The 25822-nt window shown below is 42.1% G+C and overlaps 1 protein-coding gene across 5 annotated transcripts in view; it reads right to left on the bottom strand.

The window, feature by feature from the left end:
- REV1 (REV1 DNA directed polymerase) overlaps positions 1–24697 on the bottom strand; it is a 73844-nt gene extending 49147 nt beyond the window's left edge. For 3 of the 5 annotated variants that reach the window (XM_032469735.1, XM_032469734.1, XM_032469736.1), the window contains exons 1-3: positions 24502–24696; positions 2328–2391; positions 826–952 (exon numbers count right to left, since the gene is read on the bottom strand). In XM_032469735.1, the coding sequence (XP_032325626.1) occupies positions 826–952; positions 2328–2381 (181 nt within the window). In that variant the 5' untranslated portion in view covers positions 2382–2391; positions 24502–24696. Of the gene's footprint in view, positions 1–825; positions 953–2284; positions 2392–24501 lie in introns of those variants that run through there. The other 2 variants (XM_032469738.1, XM_032469737.1) reach the window with 2 other exon arrangements.
- Between the last annotated feature and the right edge of the window lie 1125 nt (positions 24698–25822).

Raw genomic sequence — 25822 nt, 5'->3', positions numbered from 1 at the left:
CAACAGGCAAGTGGTAACTGAGGCTGCTGGTCAGAGAAAGATAAAATCGGAGACAGGCTGGCTGTGTGGAAGCCCTGAAGACAGTGCTTGGTGCCAGGGAAACCAAGGCACTGGGCACCTGCAAACGTGGACCTATGGATGGGTGGTAAAACAGGAAGTCCACGGTTCAAATTCTGAATTAGCATTCCACATCTCCTCGCCAACTCACAGAGAAAAACTCCTTTCCCTTCCAGATACTGGACTCAATGACAACGGGCGTAGCAGAAGGGAGAAGGGAGGCAGAGAATGAAAAAAAAAAGAACAGGGAGATGAGATGGCATTCTACTCCCTAAATGGTGAGAATTCTGGCCCTCTCCCTTCCTCTTGGCAACCAGAATACCAGAAGCTGGGTTTATACCCTTCTCTAGGCAAGATTCTGGGAAACCTGACACACAGACTCCACCCCTCTCCTCCACCAGCCCAAAAGGACCTCAGGATAATTACAGCTGAAGATTCACCAAAAAAAGTGGCCCTACCAGATCCTCCTCTACTGAAGCTCACAGTTTATAAGCCCCACATATGTGTGATGAGCCATTTAAGCAGAAGGACCACAATTTCTCACTTTAAATCTCATCTAAACTTTAAAAACTCTGTGCTTTGATAAAAATTAAACAAGACAATGGTAGGCACAGGAGGGATGGAAAGGAAACGTGACAGAATAGTATCCAAGCAGAGGATTTTGTCATTTTTATATACAAGGTAACTTAAAATAGAATTTAAATCACTCTCAATCCTAATAAAAGCACATGCCAAAACAGGGTACCTAAAAAGTAAAAAGTACTCAACCTGTATATCCATTAACATAGATGGCAACTCCACTAAAAATTGTAGATGAAGTTCCATCCTTCTGTAAAGCAGCATCTGATCGAAACTGTTGCTCCAATTTCTGGACCTTGGCAGCCATATACTCACCCTAGAGTTAAAGAAAAGGTAAATTAATCACAAAAGTTTTATTTTCTTCCCCCTCCCCCCTTTTAAGATAAATTTATATTTAAAAAATAACGAAAGGACCTTATTCTGTGCTCGTGACCAAGGTGTAAGATGACAGAAGGTACAATGATAAACATGAACCATAAAGGCACGGCAATAAAGCGGGCAGGTCAAGGGAGGTGTTCCTTCTGTCAAATCCACTTTTAATAACTCGATCACATTCTTATAATGATAAAAGTTACTTGAAAAGAGGGAAAAGGTAAGTCAGGAATAAACACTTTAATGCTACAAAATTTTGTTCTTATCTACAAAATCAAGCAAAAGTTACACCAAAGTTTAAACCAATTAAAAACTTGACAGGTGGTCAATAAGAGTGTATTTCAGACTGGTTTCTACTGTCTGCTGTATACAGGAAGCTTAAAATTAACAGCTTCAAGGAAAACAAAGCAGTTTAACAAACAGTACAGTCCTCCATACATGTAGATAAGAACACAATAAATGATTCAGTGGCTAAATTCTGGATTTATTTATTTGACAGCAGTACTAATTTTCATTAGATAACATCAACTTCAAAAACAATATAAATAAAAACATTATTATTTTTGCTAAAGACCTTTACAAACCTATGAATTCAGACACACTTTTCCTGAACATTGAAACAATTATGCTCAATTTGAATTATCAATTAAGTCTTTACCAATTCTACTTTATTGATAAGGTCTTTAAACTAAAGCTGCAGGTATCCAGACGTAGCATATGTTTTCTTCCAAAAGGAAATGACTCATTGTTTTCCATTATTCAAATATTCAAAAAAATTTTTTTTCCAGAAAATATGAAGAAGATAATTTAAATTAGCTGTGATCCCATTCATTGCTAACATTTTGGGACCTTATTTTCAAAGTGTATTTCTGTGCCTTAGAACACAGAGGTTCTGTGTTCAAATAGGATCATACATCCTATTCCTTTATAATATACCCTTTTAGACACAGCCATCCTACCAGGTTACGAAATGTACAGCCAAATGATGGGTGCACAATGCTCCATTTTATTTAAAGAGATAATTTACCTGACCAATCTCCTATTACTGGATGTCTATTTTTTCCTGTTTTTCAGTGTTGTTAACAATGCTGCAATAAAATTGTCGTAACAATAAATTTTGTGCACTAAAACACTTACTTCTCAGGGCAAAATTTCTCAGAGTAAAGTTTACGCTTTCAATATATTTTGAAAATGCTAAGAATTGGTGTCTAAAGTGATTTACAAATTAGACAATGCCTTAAACCACATTATAAACTAAAAGAAGAATGAAAAATACCTAGCCAGTTCAATATAATTATTTTTATTCTTTGAAAACACACCCAGTTCTCCCAGCCATCATTTTCAGCTCGCTTCCTCCATCCACCTCGTCTCATGGTGGAGCTTCTGTATTGGGGAAAAAAAGAAATACATCAATTTCATAATGTAATGTACTACGAATTGCTATTTTATTTCATTATCAAGAAAAATGAGAGATTAAAATCAATTCAAATGATCAATTCATGAAAGTTTAACGTACAATACTGAGGAAACTTTCCCCAAAGCATGTCATTCACTGCTTCACTAGTGAAGTTTGTTCCCAAAATACTCCTTCCAGATTAGTATCAGGCTTTAATTATAATTACTTTAAATTTTAATTTTAATAGTAAGAACTTTAATGCATTTCTGAGCATCAATCCTAGTACTCACTTACATAAAACATCCAACTAAATCCAACTAAAATACCATGCTTACTTGTTAACATTAATTGGTGTTAACAGAATCTAACATTTTCCTTCATAAATTGCCCTATAACATGACTTTAAATTCTGTCTTTGCTATTACATACTGAACACTTAAGAGTGTATCACGGTGTAATTAATTTATTATGCAAAAATCCTAAAAGAAGTCAATTAAAGGAATACGACTAGGGGACATGATGCAGAAAGACTATCACTGACAATAAATCAGTAAATCCGGCATTCTCTGTAAGGCAACATGTGCCCAACTACACCATAAAACCACCAAAATGACCAAACGACAGCTCAAGTATCAGCTGGCTAACTGGCAAGCAAGGTTTAAATCAAAGCATGCACTAAATGAAACTCCGTGTAATGTCAAATTCTTCTAACCCAAAGGGCTACATCTTGGGATGTGACTGCATTATCCTTCACAAAATTAATGTGATCTCTATTTAGGTATGTCTCTTCTAATAACTATACAGGTTAATATCAAATGGTTACCATATACCACTGGAGAATCCTTCTACATTATCCAAGTCAAACTGGCTTTGATATGGTTTATAAGAATCTTTTACTGAATAACACCTTAAAACATCCACACTTTATCCACATACATAAACAGATATTTTCTTTCAAATATTTTTATTCTTAGTACATTTTAGGATCAACAGTTTCTCCTTGCTGACTTTATATAAATTAAGAATTTTTACTGTCTGCTAAAAGGTGCCTACAAGACCAGCAGATATTCCCAGAGTTAGCAGAGGGACAAGGGGCAAGTGCAAAGAGCTCTGGGGCAGGAGGCTGATCCAGTGTTGTGGATGCCGGAGGTGAGAAGGGCTGTTTTGCCTTTTGCAGTGGGATGAAGGTAAGGGCGTGGCTACCCAACGTGCTCATCCCGAGTCCCAGGACTGCCAGCTGTGCTGTTCGATGCTTCTGATTTCAAGAGGCTCACTTTGCCCAGTCCCTCAAGACTCCCCTTTATCTCAAAGGAGTCTGGGAAACGTGTTAACACATAGTTCTTGACTTCACATAAACTCTGAAACCAGACAGCTGCTCTTACAAGAAGTGTGTGGGAGTTCTGGCCATTGTACATTAAGAATACATACTCACAAAATTATATGCAACTATTAATCTGCTAAATGAAGGTAAGTTAAAAAACAAAATCTATTTTAAAAGTTTAATTCACCTGGCCACTTAAGAGCGTCATTTATTTAAGATCTACAGGGTACCTACTGCAAAAGGCCAATATGATAATTCTCATCTATGGTTTAATGAGGGCAGACCAGTATGAAGCAAAAGTATTTTTTTTAAAAGTTTTTAAGGTTCTCTCCCCATTCCAAAGGAATAAAGCTATCCCAGACAAATGTTTAAAGTTGTGAAAAGTGAAAGGAATGAAGGACTAAAAATTGCAATTTCATCAAATTTTGAAAAATGTAATTTGACCCATCTATATAGCAAACTCCTATTGGTCTAGGATTCAAATAGTAAGGCCAAGAAAAGGGAAAAGGAAAGAAATACTTTATTTATACATTCAAATTCTATTCTTGAGAAAATCCTATAGCAAGTAGTAAACTAGGTAATTTGGACCTACCCTCTTGCTGAGGACAAAGAAAGCTAGAAAAAAATACAGTTTTTAAAAAATTGCCTCAAAGCATAGAAGGCCTAGCAAATAATGAAAAATTATTGGGCCAAGATTCAGCAGATGGCAGAGGAGACCTGTCACCTCACATCGCCTCCCCGACCTAGGAGATCAAGAGCATCTGGCAATTCTAGAAGAGAGGCCGAGAACAGACACAGTGCTAATGGAACAAAAGCTGGGGTTCAGGGTTGTCACAGGACAAAACTCTCACACCTGGGATTAGGACCCCAGGGTCAGAGTAAACTAGAGGCAGGCAGAGCGGACTCTGCAGGAAACTCTCCTGCCCTGTTATCTCCGTCCCTGAAAGTGGGTGACAGTGACCCCAGACTGAGAGTGTCCCCACCTCTCCCCACCCCAGCCGAGGGAAACGTGAATCCTCTGGGAGGATGAGACAACTTCCTGAACTTCGCACATTTCTACAAACAAGTTTGCAAATATTATATCTGGCACACAGAGAAATAAGATCACATGAGCCGATACAGGAAACAAAATAAACCAACAGAGATGCCTGATATGGAATTTAAGGTAGACTTTAAAGTAACTGTGCTTACTATGCTCAAAGAGGGAGAAGACATGTAACAGGAAAATACTAGAAATAACGGTAACTCTGGAATTGAAAGATACAATATTACAAATTAAGAACTTAATAAGTAGATAAAAGCAAGTAAGTCAGAAGAAAATGTCCAGATAAAGCACAACAGGATGGAGAACATGGACGAGAGGGAAAGAGGCACAGAGGATACTCGAGAAAGTCTAATTTAAATACATTTTGGGGGAAAAAAGGAGAAAAACAGAAGTTATATTTAAAGAAATAATGACTAAAAGTCTAAAACTGAGTAAAGATATCAAGCCACAAATTCAAGAAGCCCAGTGAGCCCCAAACAGAAAAAGATAAAAAGAAATCTACCCAGACATATAATAGGAAAACTATGAAAAACTAAAGACAAAAAAACAAAAACAAAAACAAAAAAAACCTTAAAAGCTGCCATAGGTGGGGATAGAGAGATTCCATTCAAAATACGCAAAAGGAGCAGCAATTAAATAGACAGTGGTCTTTTCAATAGAAACAACACTCAGAGGCCAACAGTATTTAAAGAAAATAATTACTTAGAACTCTATACCCAGAGAAAAAACTCAGCCGCGAAAGACAGAATAAAGGCATTTTCAGGCAAATAAAAAGAGGTTAATGCCACCAGCAAACCTGAACTGAAGGAAATCCTAAAGGATATCCCTTCAACAGCAGGAATTCTCCTAGATGGAAGATGAAAAATACAGGGAGAAAATGCAGCAAAGGAAAACAATAAATATCTGGATAAATCATTGTTGAAAGTAACTAAAACTAACTACAATGACAGTCAATCTGTTATTGTTTGTAACATAACAAACAGCATACGTGAATCAAAAGACAATGAATAAAAGACTAGAGGTAAAGGGAAGTATTTCTAATCCAGGCTTTGCCCCTGACCGGCTTCGTTGATTTCTGGTAAATCTCCATCTCTCTGAGTCTCAATTATTCTGTTCTCTGGGTCTCTTACTCTAAGAGGTTTGTAAATTGACAACTGGAGTTCCTTTTGCTGCTCTACACAAGACATGTTGAAGAACTATTTTCAGAAACTAAACATAAAAAACCTAAAACTACCACATCCACGCACTTTAGTAATGCACTTCAATTTCAGAAATTTGATTATGCAACAACCTTGATGCTCTATATGTTTATTTACTTACACATATTTTTTACATATTCCAGAGATTCAAGGGAAAATCAAATTCATTTAGATACTCTATGTAGAGACTAAGATGGCCTGTGACAGTGGGTTGAGAGGGAAAACCTCGCTGCAAATCTGGTCTCTGCTGAATACCAGCAGTGGCCATTAACCAGCCCTGTCACTGCGGGATGACAGCAACTGTGCAACTTTCTTCTGTCAGACTGCAGATGCTACACAGTTCAGGACATCGCTGTACAGACTGCATTTCATAGCACAGATGACCACGGTGTCTAAGAAATAACTTAGGATGCACATGTAGAGGAGGCCCAGCTAAACAACCTACAGATCAAAGCCAATGGACCACTACTGTGTGTGAAGTGCCACACAGTACTCAGCACCACAGAGACAAATGAACTCACAGGAATCTCTGAACGAGCACTAAAATTTGCAGTCTGAAAGGAAATAAGCACCCGTCAAGGGAATTCTAGCCCTACAAATGAACTTAAACCCTAGAGCATAAAGCAGACTGCATGATCTAAAATTTATAATGTACATTACAGATCTAAAATGCTGGCAAAAGCAGTAACAGACCAACCAGGCCTGCAGCAAAGCTCCCAGTCACACTAAACAGTAGGACCAAATAAAAGGGTCACTCAGGTGACAGGAAGCAAACCATAAGTGGGTTTACCACACTTCTATTAACACATACATGGCATCAAAGATAGTTCACACTTTACTCATTTCAGTTAAAGTGATTTTCACCTTCTTTCTGATACTCAAACATGATACAATGAAATATGTACTATATACATAAAGTTACTATTAATCTTCTATATAATAGGAAGTCAATAAATTCTTGTTAAATGAAGATGAACTTATATGTAACAGATAAAGCATCGCAGCAATAGTAATATGTTCCAAGTTTAGTGGACCCCAATATATCAATATTTGCATATTTAGTTTAATCTTGTCTACTTTTTATTCCTCTCATTTTAAGACATCTTTCCAAAGATTCACAATCGAATTCTGTGCTATTTAAAAGACAGCAATATGACAGACACTACCTTCTCAAAAAGTGGTACACAGACAAGACTGCCAGATGATACACACGTTCGATGCTGACAAGAACCACACACGGGTGGGATTAAGTCATTGAGAGGGTTCTAAAGACTTGGATGCTTCCCCTGTACTGTGAAACCACAAAGAAGGCAACATGTAACTCTATTCTTGGAAACTGGTATCCCACTTTTCTGTTAACCAGTAAGGACCTCCGAAAAGAGGCTATGCCTATGCGTCAGAAGCCACATCGGGGGAAGGTCCTCCACTGTGGATGATGGATTTACTTCTGCACACAGGACTCCCCTCGAGTGGGTACCGCAGCTGGACAGAAAAGGCAGCCCTCAAATAACACATCCTCCTGTTCCAAGCAACCTTCTGAATTACAACGTGTCCTCTTGACTAACCCTGTTCACTAAGAGGAGAATGCCCTTTAACAACAAACCATTTCATTTTCAAGCCAAGACTTGTTAACAAAAACTGCCTTCTAGTTTTCAGAGGAAACGCATGCAGAATGGGTTCCCAGTGCAGTTCCATAAAGCATGGTGGCCTTGAGGAAAGTGATAAACATATCTGAGACTGTAATGTATAACCTACTAACCTATCCTTATCCAAGCATTAATGTAGAAGCCAATGTCTGGGTTTTTTACTAATTAGTTAAAAAATAGATAAAGAGTGAATTCAGGGGTACCTGACCCCTCCATATAGGGTATTCCCTCAGTAAACATTAGCTACTATTGTACAAATCTACCCTGCCAGGCCACAGAGTGAAAATCAAATGAGACCACACATGTGGAAAGTCTTTGAAGACCATAAAAGATGAATGCCGTTATTTTAAATAAACTATCCGTGGTCTACAACACAACAGATTTAGTGATACAAGATCTGGGCCCTAATCCCAGACCTACCACTGCCTGGCCATATGATCTGGGATGAGTCCAACAGCACCACAGGCTCCCCAGCTATGAAAGAAGGTTTGATAAGCGCTCCACAGAATCCCTGAGGGGCCATGAACAGGGGGCAGGGTGGGTGCACAGGAGGAAACAGGAGTTGAAGGTATAAACAGCAAGCAAGGAAGGTTCCATTCTCTAAACCCACATCAATTTCAGCAACCCTACTTTTCTAAGTTTTAGAGTATCTGGGGCCTGAGTAAGAGCACTGCCATAGGACCCAGCAATTCCACTTCTGGGTGCATACCTAAAAGGATTGAAAGCAGGGTCTCAAAGAGATATTTGGACACCCTTGTTTATAGCATTCTTAGACAACGCTCAAGAGCCAAAAGGTGGAAGCAACCCAAGGGTCCACTGATGGATGAATGGATAACCAAAGTGTGGTTTACACATGGGACATTACTTAGCCTTAAAAAGGAAGGTAATTCCAACAAATGCCACAACATGATGAACTGAAAGGGTATTACGCTAAGTGAAATGAACCAGTCGCAAAGAGACAAATGCTGTGTGATTCCACTTCTATGAGGTATGTAGAATGGTCAGATTCAAAGACAGAGGGCAGAATGGTGGCTGTCAGGGCTGGGAGGAGGGGGAACGGGGAGCTATTGTTTAATGGGTACATTCTGGACAGACACTGAAGATGATTACACAACAATGTGAATGTACTTAATGTCACTGCACAAAACACTTTATTTTTTTTTAACATTTTTATTGATTTATAATCATTTTACAATGTGTCAAATTCCAGTGTTCAGCACAATTTTTCAGTCATTCATGGACATATACACACTCATTGTCACATTTTTTTCTCTGTGAGTTATCATAACATTTTGTGTATATTTCCCTGTGCTATACAGTGTAATCTTGTTTATCTATTCTACAATTTTGAAATCCCAGGCTATCCCTTCCCACCCTCCACCCCCCGGTAACCACAAGTCTGTATTCTCTGTCTGTGAGTCTATTTCTGTCCTGTATTTACGCTTTGTTTTTGTTTGTTTGTTTTTGTTTTTGTTTTTTAGATTCCACATATGAGCGATCTCATATGGTATTTTTCTTTCTCTTTCTGGCTTACTTCACTTAGGATGACATTCTCCAGGAGCATCCATGTTGCTGCAAATGGCATTATGTTGTCGGTTTTTATGGCTGAGTAGTATTCCATTGTATAAATATACTACCCCTTCTTTATCCAGTCACCTGTTGATGGACATTTAGGCTGTTTCCATGTTTTGGCTATTGAAAATAGTGCTGCTATGAACATTGTGGTGCAGGTGTCATCCTGAAGTAGATTTCCTTCTAGATACAAGCCCAGGAGTGGGATTCCTGGGTCATATGGTAAGTCTATTCCTAGTCTTTTGAGGAATCTCCACACTGTTTTCCACAGTGGCTGCACCAAACTGCATTCCCACCAGCAGTGTAGGAGGGTTCCCCTTTCTCCACAGCCTCTCCAGCATTTGTCATTTGTGGATTTTTGAATGACGGCCATTCTGACTGGTGTGAGGTGATACCTCATTGTAGTTTTGATTCACATTTCTCTGATAATTAGTGATATTGAGCATTTTTTCATGTGCTTTTTGATCATTTGTATGTCTTCCTTGGAGAATTGCTTGTTTAGGTCTTCTGCCCATTTTTGGATTGGGTTATTTTTTTCTTATTGAGTCTTATGAGCTGCTTATATATTCTGGAGATCAAGCCTTTGTCGGTTTCACTTGCAAAAATTTTCTCCCATTCCGTAGGTTTTCTTCTTGTTTTACTTCTGGTTTCTTTTGCTGTGCAGAAGCTTGTAAGTTTCATTAGGTCCCATTTGTTTATTCTTGCTTTTATTTCTTCTAGGAGAAAATTTTTGAGATGTATGTCAGATAATGTTTTGCCTATGTTTTCCTCTAGGCGGTTTATTGTATCTTGTCTTATATTTAAGTCTTTAATCCATTTTGAGTTGATTTTTGTATATGGTGTAAGGGAGTGTTCTAGCTTCATTGTTTTACGTGCTGCTGTCCAGTTTTCCCAACACCATTTGCTGAAGAGACTGTCTTTATTCCATTGTATATTCTTGCCTCCTTTGTCGAAGATGAGTTGACCAAAAGTTTGTGGGTTCATTTCTGGGCTCTCTATTCTGTTCCATTGGTCTATATGTCTGTTTTGGTACCAATACCATGCTGTCTTGATGACTGTAGCTCTATAGTATTGTCTGAAGTCTGGGAGAGTTATTCCTCCAGCCTCTTTCTTTCTCTTCAGTAATGCTTTGGCAATTCTAGGTCTTTGATGGTTCCATATAAATTTTATTATGATTTGTTCTAGGTCTGTGAAATATGTCCTGGGTAATTGGATAGGGATTGCATTAAATCTGTAGATTGCCTTGGGCAGTGTGACCATTTTAACAATATTGATTCTTCCAATCCAAGAGCATGGGATATCTTTCCATTTTTTAAAGTCTTTAATTTCCTTCATCAATGGTTTATAGTTTTCTGTGTATAATTCTTTCACCTCCTTGGTTAGATTTATTCCCAGATATTTTATTACTTTGGGTGCTATTTTAAAGGGGATTGTTTCTTTACTTTCTTCTTCTGTTGATTTATCGTTAGTGTAAAGAAATGCAACTGATTTTTGAATGTTAATTTTGTAACCTGCTACCTTGCTGAATTCTTCAATCAGCTCTAGTAGCTTTTGTGTGGACCTTTTAGGGTTTTCTATATATAGTAACATGTCATCAGCATATAATGACACTTTTACCTCTTCTTTTCCAATTTGGATCCCTTTTATTTCTCTCTCTTGCCTGACTGCTGTGGCTAGGACTTCCAGGACTATGTTGAATAGGAGTGGTGATAGTGGGCATCCTTGTCTTGTCCCAGATTTTAGTGGGAAGCTTTTGAGTTTTTCACCATTGAGTACTATGCTGGCTGTAGGTTTGTCATTATATAGCTTTTATTATGTTGAGATATGTTCCCTCTATACCCACTTTGGCGAGAGTTTTTATCATAAATGGGTGTTGAATTTTATCAAATGCTTTTTCTGCATCGATTGAGATGATCATGGGTTTTTGTCCTTTCTCTTGTTGATGTGATGTATTACACTGATTGATTTGTGTATGTTGAACCAGCCTGTGTCCCTGGGATGAACCCCACTTGGTCATGATGTATAATCTTTTTTATGTGTTGTTGGATTCTATTTGCTAAAATTTTGGTGAGGATTTTGGCGTCTATGTTCATCAGTGATATTGGCTTATAATTCTCTTTTTTTGTAGTGTCTTTGCCTGGTTTTACAAAACACTTTAAAATGGTTAAGATGGTAAATTTTATATGTATCATGTCACAATTAAACTGTTTAAAATATTTTCTTAAATAAGCAAAGAAAGTTGAAAAAAAAAAAAAAAAAGACTGACACTGGAAACACTCCACAAGCAGCTGGGTTCGCAGGCCCTGGCAAACTGAGATGTTCACTTGGAACACAAAGAGGTTTTTCTTCTCCAAGAAATCTGTTCAGCACATCTGGAGTTTTTCCCTTGGGGAGGGCAGTGGGAGACCCTTTGAAGGACTAACTTACTAAGTACTGTCCTTATAAGTGACTAAGTAAACCAAGTGCTAGCTCACGGTCGTGCTGGCGCGGAGCTGCTAACACGGTCCGACAATGCCTGCTCCAACGTGCTGATATGTCCTTAAATGGTCAAGGCTGTAACACGAGATAAACAGCTGTTTGCAGCTTTGCTTTTGAGTCAGCCACAGAGACCACCGCTGTCTGAGGCTGGAGTTCTCGGATCACAGAAGCTCTAACAGCACAGTGGAGGTCCTTGAATGTCACAACCCCAGGAACTGGAGCCTCCTTCCAGTCCCACCCTGCATACTAGTCAGGTTTCGACTTTGAAAAGACACCCACCAAGCTCCTGAAAGAAACAAGCAGACACCTGTGTGAAGGGCATTATGCCTTGGAAACAATTTTTAGTCTTCACCATATACTCGCTTTCAGGGATCCTAAACCAAGCTGACAGTTCATATCCTAATACTGCATGTATTTCACGTATTTAAAATACCTTTGAAAAATAAGTAAAAATAGAATGTTGAGATACTTAGACGAGGCGCAGTCCTAATCTAATGGAAACCTTTCTAAAACCTTTTAACCTGGTTTCTTCACCTTCTGTATACTGAGGCATCTTCCTATTATCAAGTTTTTTTTCTGTGAAATGAAATCATTTCCTATACTACATGATACCATCTTGATCAACACCAACCACACACAGAATTCAAAAAACTTAAATCCATCAAATAAAAGTGGCTAAACTATACACAGCACTCTCTAAACAGCAAATTACGCAGGGGGTAGATAAGCCTTTTCTAGAAGCAAGTCTGGTCTACCTTTTCTTGAGACATTATCCTCCAAATTCATGATTTGTGTTTATACATTGCTCTGCCACATTGCCAGTATTCAGTCTTGCTAGGTTTTCAAAAAAAATACTTTATCCTTCTCTATTTATAAAAGCACTGTATATTTATTGCAAAAAACTGAAAAAATACAGGAAACAGAAAAGGGAAGGGAAAAAAATCCCCATATTCCTACCTTCTTTTAAAAAATTCACCTGCTGACTGACATTTTACATTTCCTTTTTCTCAGTATTCCTGAAATTTTTGACATTTAAATTTAAATTTTTAAAAATTTAAACATACCACTATATCTTACATTTCCATTCAACTTTTATTTTTCAAAGGAGTCTTTAAGCTCCTATTTATCTTTACAACACGTGTATGGAGTAGGCAGGCCAAACACTAGACATTTTGTACACATGAGCCGTCTAGCGTAGAAGGGCTAAAATAGAATGCGTGATGAGGCTGCAGGGCCGGCCTGTGGCGCAGTCAGACTCATCCTGCACAAACCTGTGTCTCCAAACTGTCAGTGGGGAAATGAACAGAGCTACCAATGCCACAAACCTCTGAAAAGTGAGTCGTGAGGACACTTCTGACCTGAACCGGCCTGATACAATCCCACCAAACAGACGCTTCCACTCTAGCCCCTGCCCGGTCAGACACAGTGACCGCTGTATGTGGGCCAGAAGGACCAACAAGGAAAACAGGTCCAACCAACAGGCCGCACCCAGACCCCAGCGGGAAGCGTCCACATACATGAGAAGCAGAGAGCCAGAGACACTGCTGGCTTCGTTCACTGCTTCTCAGACCTTAAGCAAATCAAGCAGTCAGATCTCAGTTCTCTTGTCTGTGGGTAGAGTTGGACCCGACAAATTCTAGTCCCTTGGAGGTTTTTAAATGTATGATTCTACACTTCTATCCATTAAAAAAAACACGACTTTTTAGATGAAAGTACACGTGTTGCACTCCTGTCTATATTTCCAAAAAACAAAGGCTACGCACAGCTGTGGCTATGGAGTAAAGAATTAACCCTGCCCCGAGGCCCGGCCTCTGCCCCAGGCCCTGGAGGGGGATCGCTAAGCTCTTGGAATGTCCTGCCTGATGAAGGTCTTTTTCCAGACACTCTAACAATGTGGTTTACAGTGGGGACTTCGAGCCTTGCACTATCAAGGGGATGCAGGCAGAAGGGCAATCACATTTATTTGACCGAACTCCAACAAAACTCTGGACACTAAGGCCTAGGTGAGCCTCCCTGGTGGCAACACTTCGTGGGTACTATCAATTGTCATTAACAGACGTCAGCGCCGTCCCAGACTCCAGTGGAGAGGACAACTCAGAGTTCCACACATGAAACTCTCCTGGGTGCCCCACTTCCCCTGGCTGGTTTTAACCTGCATCCTTTCACCGTAATCAATCGTATTCACGAGCACAACAACTTTCAGGAGTTCTGAATCCTTCTAGTGAACCTGAGCCTGAGGGTGGTCTTGAGGACCCCCAAACTTGTAACTGGTGTCAGAAGTGAGGGTGGTCTTGAAACTCCCAAACTCTGGAGTAGCAAAAAGACAGCTGCCCTCCAGTATTCCTTCTCCATCTCTTCTTAGTGGGGAGCAGGGTGCCCACTAGACTACACTTCCACAGCTCCTTTAAATTCAGGAGTGGCCGTGTGACAAACGCTGGCCAATGGGATGTGAGCAGAGCAATGTGTACAAACATCTGTGCCATACAGTCTTGAAGGAAGTTGTCCACTTCTTCTGGAAAGCAGAAGTGAGGTAACTTGGCCTCAACCAAGAGGACAGCACCCTAGGGGACGGCCAGACACACAGAAGGAACCTGGCCCCGGAATGACCTAAAGCAAGCAGCCGCTCATCAGTGTGAACGGCCACCTCCCACCACGGGGGAGAGGACAGCTCCCTCACTGTCCGCAGCGCTGCATTCTCGGTCTTGGCCGCAGCCTTGTGCCCCGGGGCGCCCTAACGGACAGAAGCACAGGTCAGTGCTTTACTACCATGAGTTAGCGTCAGTACCTCAGTAAACTGCACAGAAGTAAGAGGAGATGAGCAGTAAGATGCATAAGAAAATCTGGATATACAGGATATACACTTCTCAAAAATTCTCTTTGCACCACTTCACTTACAAAAGACCTGTAACAGTAGCTGTTCCCACTAACCAAAAGAAATCCCAAGGGGATTTTTGCCTTTACAAAAAAAAGGGGAAAGCGAAAACAGCATTCAGCACATGTTTTGCAGCAGCCCTTACAGAGGCAGTGCCCACCCCGAGCACCTTGGCACCAGCCAGCCCCTTCCCCGGGAGCCACACTCAGCACCTGAGCATCAAGCCCCCATGCTCTGGACTGTGTCACTGGGTCTGTGAGCATTTGTGCTTTCTCTCTGTTCACTCTGTGCATCCATTAGCAAGGTGAGTCCTAAGGTAATCGTTTCTTTGCTTCTCACCATTTCGGTCTAAGAAAGGTTTCACAGGAACACTCTACCTTCAGCTAGCAGGGGAAACCTGTATTAAAACTGAAACTGCATAACAAATATTTGTAAGGTCCCAGTTTGAGGCTGATCTTATTAAAGGCAAAACTTCTGTCTCAAACAATTCAAAATAACAAAGAATTCTGTCTCTCTTTTCCTCTTGGTTATTCATAATAATAAGAATACCCCGCAAAATTGACTGATTTGACAAAATCAGCCATTTGAATACAAGCTGAAGAAGGTGTTCTAAAAGAATTACTAATAATTTTCTTCCCTGTAACGGCAATTTCCATGGAAGGAAAATGAAAAGACACTGCTTTAATAAAGTACAAAGAACCGCCTTCTCTGGCTTTCCAGAGTGCAGTGAATTAACTGGTTTCCACACACCTTCCTTCATCTTTGTGAGCTCCAAACCACATGGTCCAATTGCTTATTAAGTATCTCCACTAAGATGTCCCACATGCATATCAAAGTCAGCATGTCCAAGAGTAGGGATCAAGCTACAAGGGGAAACAAAAGAATATTCTGGAGATGACATGACTGAAAAAGAGTCTGGAAGGAGCAGTAAGAAGCCAGTGATCCTCCCTAAGGAGAAGCGGCACAGTCTCACAGGGAAGCCACGTGGTCATCTGGAGAGAAGTTCAAGGTTGCAGTAAATCACAGATTCCAAAGCCACAGCAGTTTAATAGCAGGGACAGAACTCAGATAGAGAATTAAGGAGGTAGTTTCAGAGAAGGGGGTGCTATATCTTGAGCAGTGGTTCTCACATCTGAACACTCATCAGTATCACACGTGGGCTCGTTAAAACAGGCTGCTGGGCCCCAACTCCAAAGGCTCTCATTTTGTAGGTCAGGAGTGGGGCTGGGAACTCGCACTTCTCAAAAGCCCTCAGGTAATGTTGATGTTCCAGGTGAACCACCTGGTTGCCTGTATCTAGAGTGGTAACTGGGAACAGAGACAAGCACAGAAGTTCATAGGTAATGAGACAGCATACCGAGTAGAAAGAATATTGTTCCAATGCGCACCAGAGAAGGGATCTCACGACAGGAGTAAAAGTGACTCACCAGCTGAAGGTCTGGATTAGATGACACCTAACAAGTGCTCTTGTCCCCAACGCCCTCTCCCCATAAATTCTAGGTCTGATCTAACAGTTTACTCCACAATCACTGAATATCTACTATAACTTGCAGTTTTCGAGATGAGTAAAGTATAAACCACAATCGAAAGTGACCTGTTAGAAAAAAGAGATATGCATAAAACTACCATCCAGGAGCCAACATCAGAAGCACTGACAAGAAGCAAGACACACAGAGAAAATGGCACAAATCTCACACTGGAGAAGACACTCAGGGAGGCTTCACTGAAGAGGTGGGTTTGAGCCGAGAGCAATGAGCAGGACATTAAAAGGCAGAGGGGAGTGTGGGGTGATTTCAAAAAGAAGAAAATTAATGAACAAAAACGTAAAAGAAAAAAGATGTTTAAGGCAGCATTCTGGGACTGACACATAGACAGAGACAGTGATAGATGAACTAACCAGGTAGTTGAGGAAATAGAACAGAAAGCCTTGAGTATCATACTGGGAAGTTTCAACCTTCCTTTGTTAAAGTTAGGGAAAGAGAGTGTGAATTTCTGCACATAAATGATGGGGGATGGGGTGGCTGCACACGACGGGAGAGGTTCTGGCTCCTGAGCCCCGTCTGCGCCCAGATCCATTACCCCGTCTCAGCAGACGTCCTCGTCTTGGGTGTTCCACCCATTCAAGGCGTCAGATCTCCAAGAACGCACAGTACGCTGGCACACACAGTGACACACAATTAAAAACAGATCCCTCTGAGTGACTGCAATTCAAAAATACGGTCAGACTCACTCTTTTCTAGATCTGCTATCAGTTCCATCTGCCACAAATCTTTTTTCCCACAAATGCTTATGTTAAATGTAACTGCAAGTAAAAATAGTGTAGAATGTTGAAGAAACTGCCACTGCCATTACTTTCTTCCCTCTTTCCCTTGCTTCATGCCAAAAACTCCCCCACATATATTAAAAACAGCATCAACAACAAAAACCCACCACTGCTGAAGATATGACATTCTAAGGAGATGCTACATTCTTCAAAAGACTCTAGGAGTCTGACTCAAGATAGCAGTTTATTTAGCACTCTATGCCTGAATTAATAGATTCTATTTCTGAGAAACATTCAGTGGGTTCCAAGAGAATGTAATAATCTCTAAGTGACTATCAGAAGTAAGATTTTCTGTTGGATATAAAGAGTATGCAAAAGAACATTATTAACCTTCAACACTGTAAACTTAACAGCTAGGAACTTCAACTCAAAAGCTAAGTATCAAAATGGCCTTGTTACTAAAACATTTTACAACTCTAACAACAAATACACTATCAACACCTCCACTTAGCAAACATCTAAACATCTCACTTCATAGGGTTAGGTTATTGCTACTGTTAAGTGAAAGGAAATCTAAGTCTAAAATTACAAATTCAAAAAATACCAAAAATCAAAGTGTTTAGAGCCAAAAGTATTGCGCTTCTAAAATACCAAAAAGTATGTAGTTTATAATCCAACCACAGCACAATTTATGTAAACAAAATATTTAACTCAAATGAACATCAACCCAGCTTTCTAATACTATTGTATCGATAAAAGAAAACGTTATACTTGTCAGCAGAAGGCAATCTTCCTATGTACACAGATATACATTCAAATGCAGCCTGCTCCAGTTTTTGGCACACTGGAGACCTCCGAGCTACTGCTACAGAGGCGCGCTCTAGTCTGAACTGTCACAGCTGCACAAGGGTCTGGTCCCACTTCTTCAGCTACTGTTCTCTAACAAAGACTTTGGCTGGCCTTTGTCCCCGGTTCCTGGGAGACTCTGAACACATGGAATTTCACAACTGATAGTCTCTTTGTTTTCCATGGTGGACCCCTAGGACCACATCTTTTATATTAACAGGTGACTCCCAGTGGGCCCCTCATTTCAGGATGGGGCTGGCCATGCTGGAGAGGCCAACCAAGTGGTTGCAGGGGTGGCTTTGAGTCAGATGGTATCAGCCTGACCTCTTGAAGAGGAGGGGGTATGGAGATGGAATTTGAACTTGAGGCCAATGATTCAATCAGCCATGCCTAGGTAATAAAACCCCAATAAAAACTCTGGACCCTGTGGCTCGGGTGAACTTCTGCAGCTGGTAATCATAAACTGACATGGCATGGGACTGACAGGTCCTGAGGACATGGAAGCTTCATATCTGGGACTCTCCCAGACCTCTCTCTACATATCTCTTCACTTGGCAGGTCCTGATTTGTATCCTTTATCATAAAACTGTAATTCTAAGCACAGTACTTCCCGGAGTTCTGAAGGGCATTCTAACAAATAATCATATCTAAGAGGGCGGTGGGAAATCCCACTTACGTGGCCAGACGGTCAGCAGAGCAGGTGCTGGGCAGCCCTGGAACCTACAGCTGTGTCTGAGGTAAGGCAAGCCCGGGGACTGTGCCCTCACCTGGGACGTCCACCCCTACTCTGGGCAGTCAGTCCCAGAATCACACTGTGGTTAGGAAACAGGACACACCGCCCTATCTTGCTTCTCAGGACTCCCCTGGGAACTGAGTGAGGAAAAAGTCGAGTGAAAGCATGTTTTAAGGCATAAAGCATTACAAAAAGGGACTTTTTTGGTTATGCTCTCAAAAATATTAAAGAAGAAATTGTTAAAATATTTTTTAAATTCAGGTTTGTCCACTTGAAATTTTTTAAAGGCTTAAAATAGATAATCAACAAGTCATCTAGAAATACAGCTTATTATAAGACAAAATTCAGAAATTTGATGAAAAGCATTTAAAAGAGCAAGAAATCTAAATCACAATTTCAATTACATCATTAAGACTAATGCTTAAATGACAAAAACACAGCAAGTCCATTCATAGTAATCTCAAGTGTAGAAATAACTGTTTAGAAAATGTAAGATTCAGCTATTATTTTCCGCCTACACCTCCAAAGAGCTCACTTTAGCCTCAGTTATGATAAGTAATGACTAACAGCAATGGCAACATTTTGGTTACTCAGATACTGCATTCAGGTAAAAACTGTTCACATCAAGACCAACTGTTTTACCCACCCCTAACTAAGCTTTTAATTTAAGGATAAAGCCAAAAAACCAGATTGGTATTTAAAAGGCTTCTCAAACAATAAGGCAGTTGCCTGCCTAAATGAGAAAGGGTGATTTGTAACTCCATTATAGAATTGTTTCTATTACTTTAAAGCCAACAATTAAAGGGGGACAAATGACAAACCGCTTGATTCTAGTCCTATTTCTCCATTTAATCAGTCAGGTCTGACTTTCCTCTAGAAAAATAAAGGGCATGGCCTACAGAATCTATAAGGTTCATTCTAGCATTGGTGTTCTGAGTTTACGTAAGTGTCGAGAAATCAACAACGCATAATTTAGATATTCTTCAAATCTTAAAAATCTCACATGTAGATGTCAAAAATCATTACAGCTTTACCATGGTGTAAAAACATTCCACACTGAAGTGTCCCTCCTTACTTACGAAAAACAAAGATAACAAAAATTTGCTGCATAATGAGCAGAAACACATGTATTTACTTGCTACGTGAAATGTATTTTAGCTTTAAAACAATTTTAGACATTAGTGTTTTCCTAAATCCGATGTTCCACATCTATCATATCTGTATGTTCCACACCTATTATATGCAAAAACCTTTTCAAACTAATCACAAAGCTGACCTACCATGATACACGTGATACTCTTATTTTTAATGACTTAATAAAAAAAGAATTGATTTTGCATATCATCAACCTGTTAAAATGTCTCACACTTAGTGTTTAACATAAATGGCCCCTAACTTACGACGCTTCAATTTACAATTTTTTGACTTCATGGTGGTGTGAAAGTGATACACCCTCAGTAGAAACTGCACCTTGACATCTGATCCCTTCCGGAGCTGGTGGTATCAGTATGACACTCGCCTGTGCTGCTGGGCAGAGGCCGTGAGCCACAGCTCCCAGTCAGCCACAGGCTCGTGAGGATAAGCCACTGATACACTTGTAGCCATTCTGCACCGAGACAACCATTCTATTTTTCACTTTCAGTACAGTATTAAATAAATTATGTGAGATGTTCAACACTTTATAAAATAGGCTTTGTGTTAGTGTTCTGAGCATGTTTAAGGGAGGCTAGACTAAGCTATGATGTTCAGTAAGTGAGTGTGTTAAATGCATTTTCTATTCACAATATTTTCAACTTACAATGGGTTTATCAGGAAATAATCCCACTGTAAGTTGTGGGAGAGAAGGGAGGGAGGGAGGGAGGAACAGCCACAGATGATAAAACTGCTAGTGAAGAACAACAACACATACAAATAACACGATAAAACATAATGGCAAGTTTCCAAACAAAAATCTTGTTTTTAAGGTGCCTTGCAGCAATGACCTTGAGTTGCAGAATCATGTGGAAACAGACTGAAATCCTGGCTTCTTTCTTACCTGTGTGACCTGCCCAAGTAGTATCATCTCTCTGAATCTGTTTCTTTATAACTGTGTCTACCGTACATGATGGTTGGGAATATTAAATGAGACTGCACTAAGCAAAGAGCCTGATATACAGTAAATATATAATGAATCAACAATTATTAAATAAATTTTGGAACAAATGTTACATAGAGAAGTACTATTTTGATTTTTTTTTTTCAAGGTTAAGGCCCAAAGTTTAGGATCCTACTGGTTAAAGCTCAGACAGAAATAAAATGAAACAACGTTCCTACAAAGAGGCATTTTACTAAAGAGGAGTGGACTAAGTAAAAATAACTGGCATCATGCAAGTACAACTACCAAAGGCAGAATCCTAGTTTCTAGGAATAATTCAAGTTGCATTAGCTCAAAGTATCTATTACAAAATTATTGTTTGTCCCCATCAATTTTTTCCTATTTATGTAAATGCTAGAGAGAAAACAAAAGCACACGATGGAAAGAGGAACACAAAGGAAAGAAGATACAAAGTAGAGCTGGGTTGCTATAAGCTCCACTTGAGAACCAAATACAATGGGGCGGGGAGGGGGGAGGACCTGTGATGCACACACTGAAGATGATAAAGCATCTCTCCTTTCCCAAACACTGCAAGGCTCATACTTCAACCGGATCTTCAAGGATTTTCCTGTCTTCAGCCTCCAGCAAGTCCTTTCATCACCACAATCACATCTCCAGCTGAACTTCAAAGGGAAATATATAAAAGCCACTCTGTTGGGCGGCTGTGGAGATGATCACTCTTAGTATCTTCCACCGATCTAAGAATAAAAAAGCTGACTTACACATTAAGACCAAATACTGGTCACTATTCCCAGCAGTTAATTTTTCAATCTGTTCTAGACACCCACAAAATGTATAAAGGAGTTTCATAAATATAAGTTTGATAACCAAAAAAATTCAGCAAAATAAGATAAAATTCAATGATAGCATTTTTATCTCATGCAAAAACACAAAATCCTAAGTGAATACTCCAAGCTAATGTCAAGTATTGGTTTCAAAAACTGAAAAATTACCCTGTTCTAAGCACTTTACATATATTAACTCAATTATTTCTCACTATAGTCCTATAAAGTAGGTACTACTGTTTCACCTTACAGACAAGTAAACTAAGGCACCAAAAGATATTAACTGGTCCAAGGCCACACAATCAGGAAGTGGTAGGAACCAGGTTTCTGACCAGGCTGTCTGACTCCAGAACCAATGTTTAAATCAACTATACCATTTACTCATTTAACAAGTTTCACTGAGGGCCTACTGTGTGCCAAGCACCCTTCTAAGCAACTGGGGACAGAGCCATGAATAAGTCAGACAAGGCCTCTACCTTGCAGTGGGCAAGTCTAACAGGGGAAATGGGTAAGTCAGTGAGGAGTGTACCTTCACTTCGCAGTAAGTGTTATGAAGAGAAATAAAGCAAAATGAACTGAAAGCCACAGAGGGAGGGCTGGCTTCTATTTTAGGGATCAGAGAAGGCCTCTCTGGGACAATGACATCTGAGCGGCAAATGGAAGATGTCAACACAAGATAACCACCAGGAGAGAGGGGTGGCCCAACTAAAAGAACAGCAAATGTAACATCCCTAAGATGGAACGGTTTGGTTTGGTCAAGAAATGGCAAGAAGTTCTGATTCAGTTCTAAGGGTAACAGGAAGCTTTTGGAGGATTCTGAGCACGAGAGTGACAATATGATTTATGTCTTTAAAAAGACCACTCTGACTGTTACATGGGCATCAGTCAGGAAGGGAGGAAGAGAAACAGGGACACCAGGGAAGGCACCGGTACAGCAGTCTAAAGGAGAGATACCTGAAAGATTCACGTACTGTCTGTAAGTACCTGCGATACTCTAAGAACAGCATGCAGCCTAACTGTCCCTGAAAAACTTTTAATATTCCTCCTTCCTCATCCCCCATTCCTGACTTGACCATGAAAAAAAAATCAGAGATTCTTTTTTAATATCCATGTTAATGCTTTATGGGTGCTATTGCAGGAGGAAAACAAGATTACAAGGTATTTCCCTCACTTATAAATGTTCTATTTAATATACTCTATGGTTTGCATATGCCATGTACATGTCATACATTCTTGAGAAGCAGAGCTTCACTGCTCTTTAGTTTAGGGCTTGTTCATTTATTTGGAGACAAGAGGTACCTATCACCTCTTCTGATTAGCTTTCTTCTTGTGCTTTGTCTCGGCACATCCCAGCACATTCTAGATTGTGAACTGCAATAAAGAGGTATACCAAGGGGAATACGTATTTACTGAGCGCCACTGGGTACCAGTGGCTCACTAGATGCTTTACACTTAACAACTCATTTAATCCTCAGCCACCCAAGGTAGGAAATGATGCTGTCATCATACAAATTAGGAAAAAATCAGAGATATTAGTTAAATTGTCCAAGGTCACACACCTAATAATGGGCAGAGCCTGAATTTAAATCTATGTCTAACTCCGAAGTTTTTGTCTACTATGGCAGCTATCAAAGAAAGGACTGTAAAATATACATAACATGTAGTCTTTCTAACGTCTTACTAATGACTAGCTTGTTGCTGGTGAGGACAGGGTTTCTTTCTCTTACATAGAATCTGAGTTTTGAAGTTGGGGGTGGAGAAAATCAAGTGATCTTACGTATTCAAACACATTTTTTGTAAAAGTATTTTATACTTAAGACTTTAAAGAAACTAAAAGAGAGATTCCCTCCTCTTCAGGGGAAAAAAAAACACTTAAATAGGTATTGTTTACTATGAAATAGTTCTATGACAAGTTTGGTACAGACTCTGCCCTCAAGAGACCTCGAGAGAAAAAGAGGATATGGATAAAAAGACAATCATCTTAACACATGAAAAGCAGCAAAGACATAGCCTGAGGATTGAACAGAGTTCCTTCTAGACCCGGGAAGGATTGCTGGAAAAAGGACTTCAGGTGAGCTTCCAAGAGTCACAGGAAATACAGGGAGGGAAGGACACGCTAGGAGCATCCGCACCGGCTAAGGCAAGGCTGCGTGGGGAAGCCGACACGGGAAGTTGGGGAGGCAGGTAGACGGTACCCCACAGGATGGGTTACCGCGTAGTCCGCTGGAAGAACCAAGGTTACGGCAGGTCCTACCCCACCTACAGAGGAAATGGCTAGTTCTCCAAGACTAGTGGAGAGGCCAGGCAGACACACGCAATTAAGAATTGTTACACACGCCAGTTAGTTACAAGCCCTTTTATGAGATGTGCTAGTCTACGTTATTTTCACGTAAATGATACCATTTCCCCGCTATGCGTGATCTGAAAAGACGCGGAAAACAGAAACAGTAGATTTACACCAGGTGCATTTGTTTTTTAAAATCAAGGCGGGGGGGTGTCAACTAAGGAGTGATATACTAAGCTATTATTTCTCTACAAACTGGGGTTCGGTAGCAAGAGCAGTGAAAGCCGTACGGAACCGGCCCTTTCCGTCCACACAGGTGCTGAATCATTTTCTCTGAGCGGAGTGGGAGCGCGCCACTTGTCAGGACAGTTGGGGAAAGGTGCCCGGCGGATTAAGGCAACAGACAAGCAACGAGGGAAGTAAGTGAGGGAAAATTGCCTTCGGAAAGTCCGACACCGATTCCGGGATCCTACGGGGGGAGAGGCCGCGGCGGGAGGCCGGGCGGAGCACCCAGCGCTTGGCCCGGGCCGACATCCTGCGACGCGCAGAACCCGCGACCCAACGCGCGTGAATGAATGGCCGGCCCGGCGCCGGCGCGGTCAGAGCGAGGCCGGGGAGGCGTCCGCCGGCGGGACGCGGGGGCGCGGCGGGCAGGGCCGCGGGCGCGAGTCGGCGGCGGGGGCGGCGGGCCGGCCGCGCCATGGCGGAGGGGGAAGGGGAGGTCACGCGTTACATAACCCGGCAGCCGCCCCGCTCGGGCCGCCGCGGGCCGCCCAGGCCGCGAGAGCTCGGGCCGCGGGGCCCGGGCCGGCGCGCCCTCCCCGAGCCGCCTCAGGCCGTCCGCGCTCGGGCCGCGCCGGGCGTCGCGGGCCGCGTCCCACCACGCCCCCACCCCTCCGCCCGCCCGGGGGTCGCTCACCTTCCGCGTTGCCCCGGACCACCATGCCCGGGCAGGGCCGCCTCCTCCGGCCTCGCCGGCCCCCGCGCCGCCGCCGCCCCGTGCCCTCGCCGGGGGCGGGGAGGAGGGCCGGGGGAAGGAGTCGCACCGCCGCGCCGCGGTCCACGCTCGCCCCACGCTCGCGGGGGCCGGCCTGCGCGCGCTCGGCCGCTGCTCCGCCCCTCCCCCTCCGGCGGGCGGGCGCGCGCGCCGCGGCCCCGCCCCGCCCCTCCCCCTCCGGCGGCGGCGCGCTCCCAGGCTCCTCCCCGCCCCTCCCCGCCGCGGGCGGCCCGCCCTGCGCGCGCTGCTGCGGGCTGCGGTCCCCGCCCTGGCTCGCGCTGCTCCCCGCGCGGCGCACGCGCCCGGTTCACGCCCTGCCCCGGGCGACCCCGAATCATGGGCGCGGCGCCCCTCCCCGGCCGGCCCGCAGCGGGCAGCGCCTCCGCCGCACGTGACCGTCTCGCTTGCGGGGGCGGAGAGGATGCGGCGCGGGCCCGCCGCCCTGCACCCGGGCACTTGCGCGCTTCCCGCTCCTGTTGCCGCGCCGTTCTCCGCTCAGCGAGCCCCTGCTCCGCTCTGGACTCCCAGTCCCGGAGGACAGAAGTGCAGGAACTAACCATGCTTAAAACCCTGGAAAATTTGTCTGAAGACCCGTAAAACACACGGGTACCCCCACCTCTAGCGGTTGATTTACAGTGACATCTAGTGGAGAAAAGGACACAAGTGAACTGACACTTTGCTGTGTCGGGGAGCAACCGAGAATCAGGGCCAACGTAGATGAGTGGAAATGTGCACCGCGCCGCGGGGTTTAAGTGCTGCCCGCTCCCGCGGGGGCGCGAACACCATTCCCTGTGCGATGATCCCGCCCTGCATTGCACCTGGATGTTTGTAAACCTCCGGCAGGTAATGCATCGCATCTGCAGTGCTGGGGCTACACGCGAAAGCAATTTGCTACTAATGTAAAAAAAAAAAAAAAAAGGTGTATTATGTATGCTTAAATACAGTTTTAATTGAGGGCCTTCCAGCAGAAGACAATTGTTCCTTAAGGACCATTTTCCCCCTCTTGGCAATGTCGGTTTGCCTGGGGATTCCACATTGCTATTAGAATAGTCTTTATTGTTGTGAATACACAAACGTGAAGCGAATCTCCGTGCAAAGGCGCAACACTTTAGCCCTTAGTTCCTTACCTGTAAGACTTGAAGAGTTTGCAGGTGCTTAAGAAACAATTAGCACTCTTGAAAACTGACTTTGCAGAGCTAAGACTTGTTTACTGGTAATTGGGAGGATGTTCAAGCGACTTGTT

This window comes from Camelus ferus, chromosome 28 (assembly GCF_009834535.1).
Source record: "Camelus ferus isolate YT-003-E chromosome 28, BCGSAC_Cfer_1.0, whole genome shotgun sequence".
NCBI lineage: Eukaryota > Metazoa > Chordata > Mammalia > Artiodactyla > Camelidae > Camelus > Camelus ferus.
This window is presented reverse-complemented; position numbering and strand designations above follow the sequence as displayed.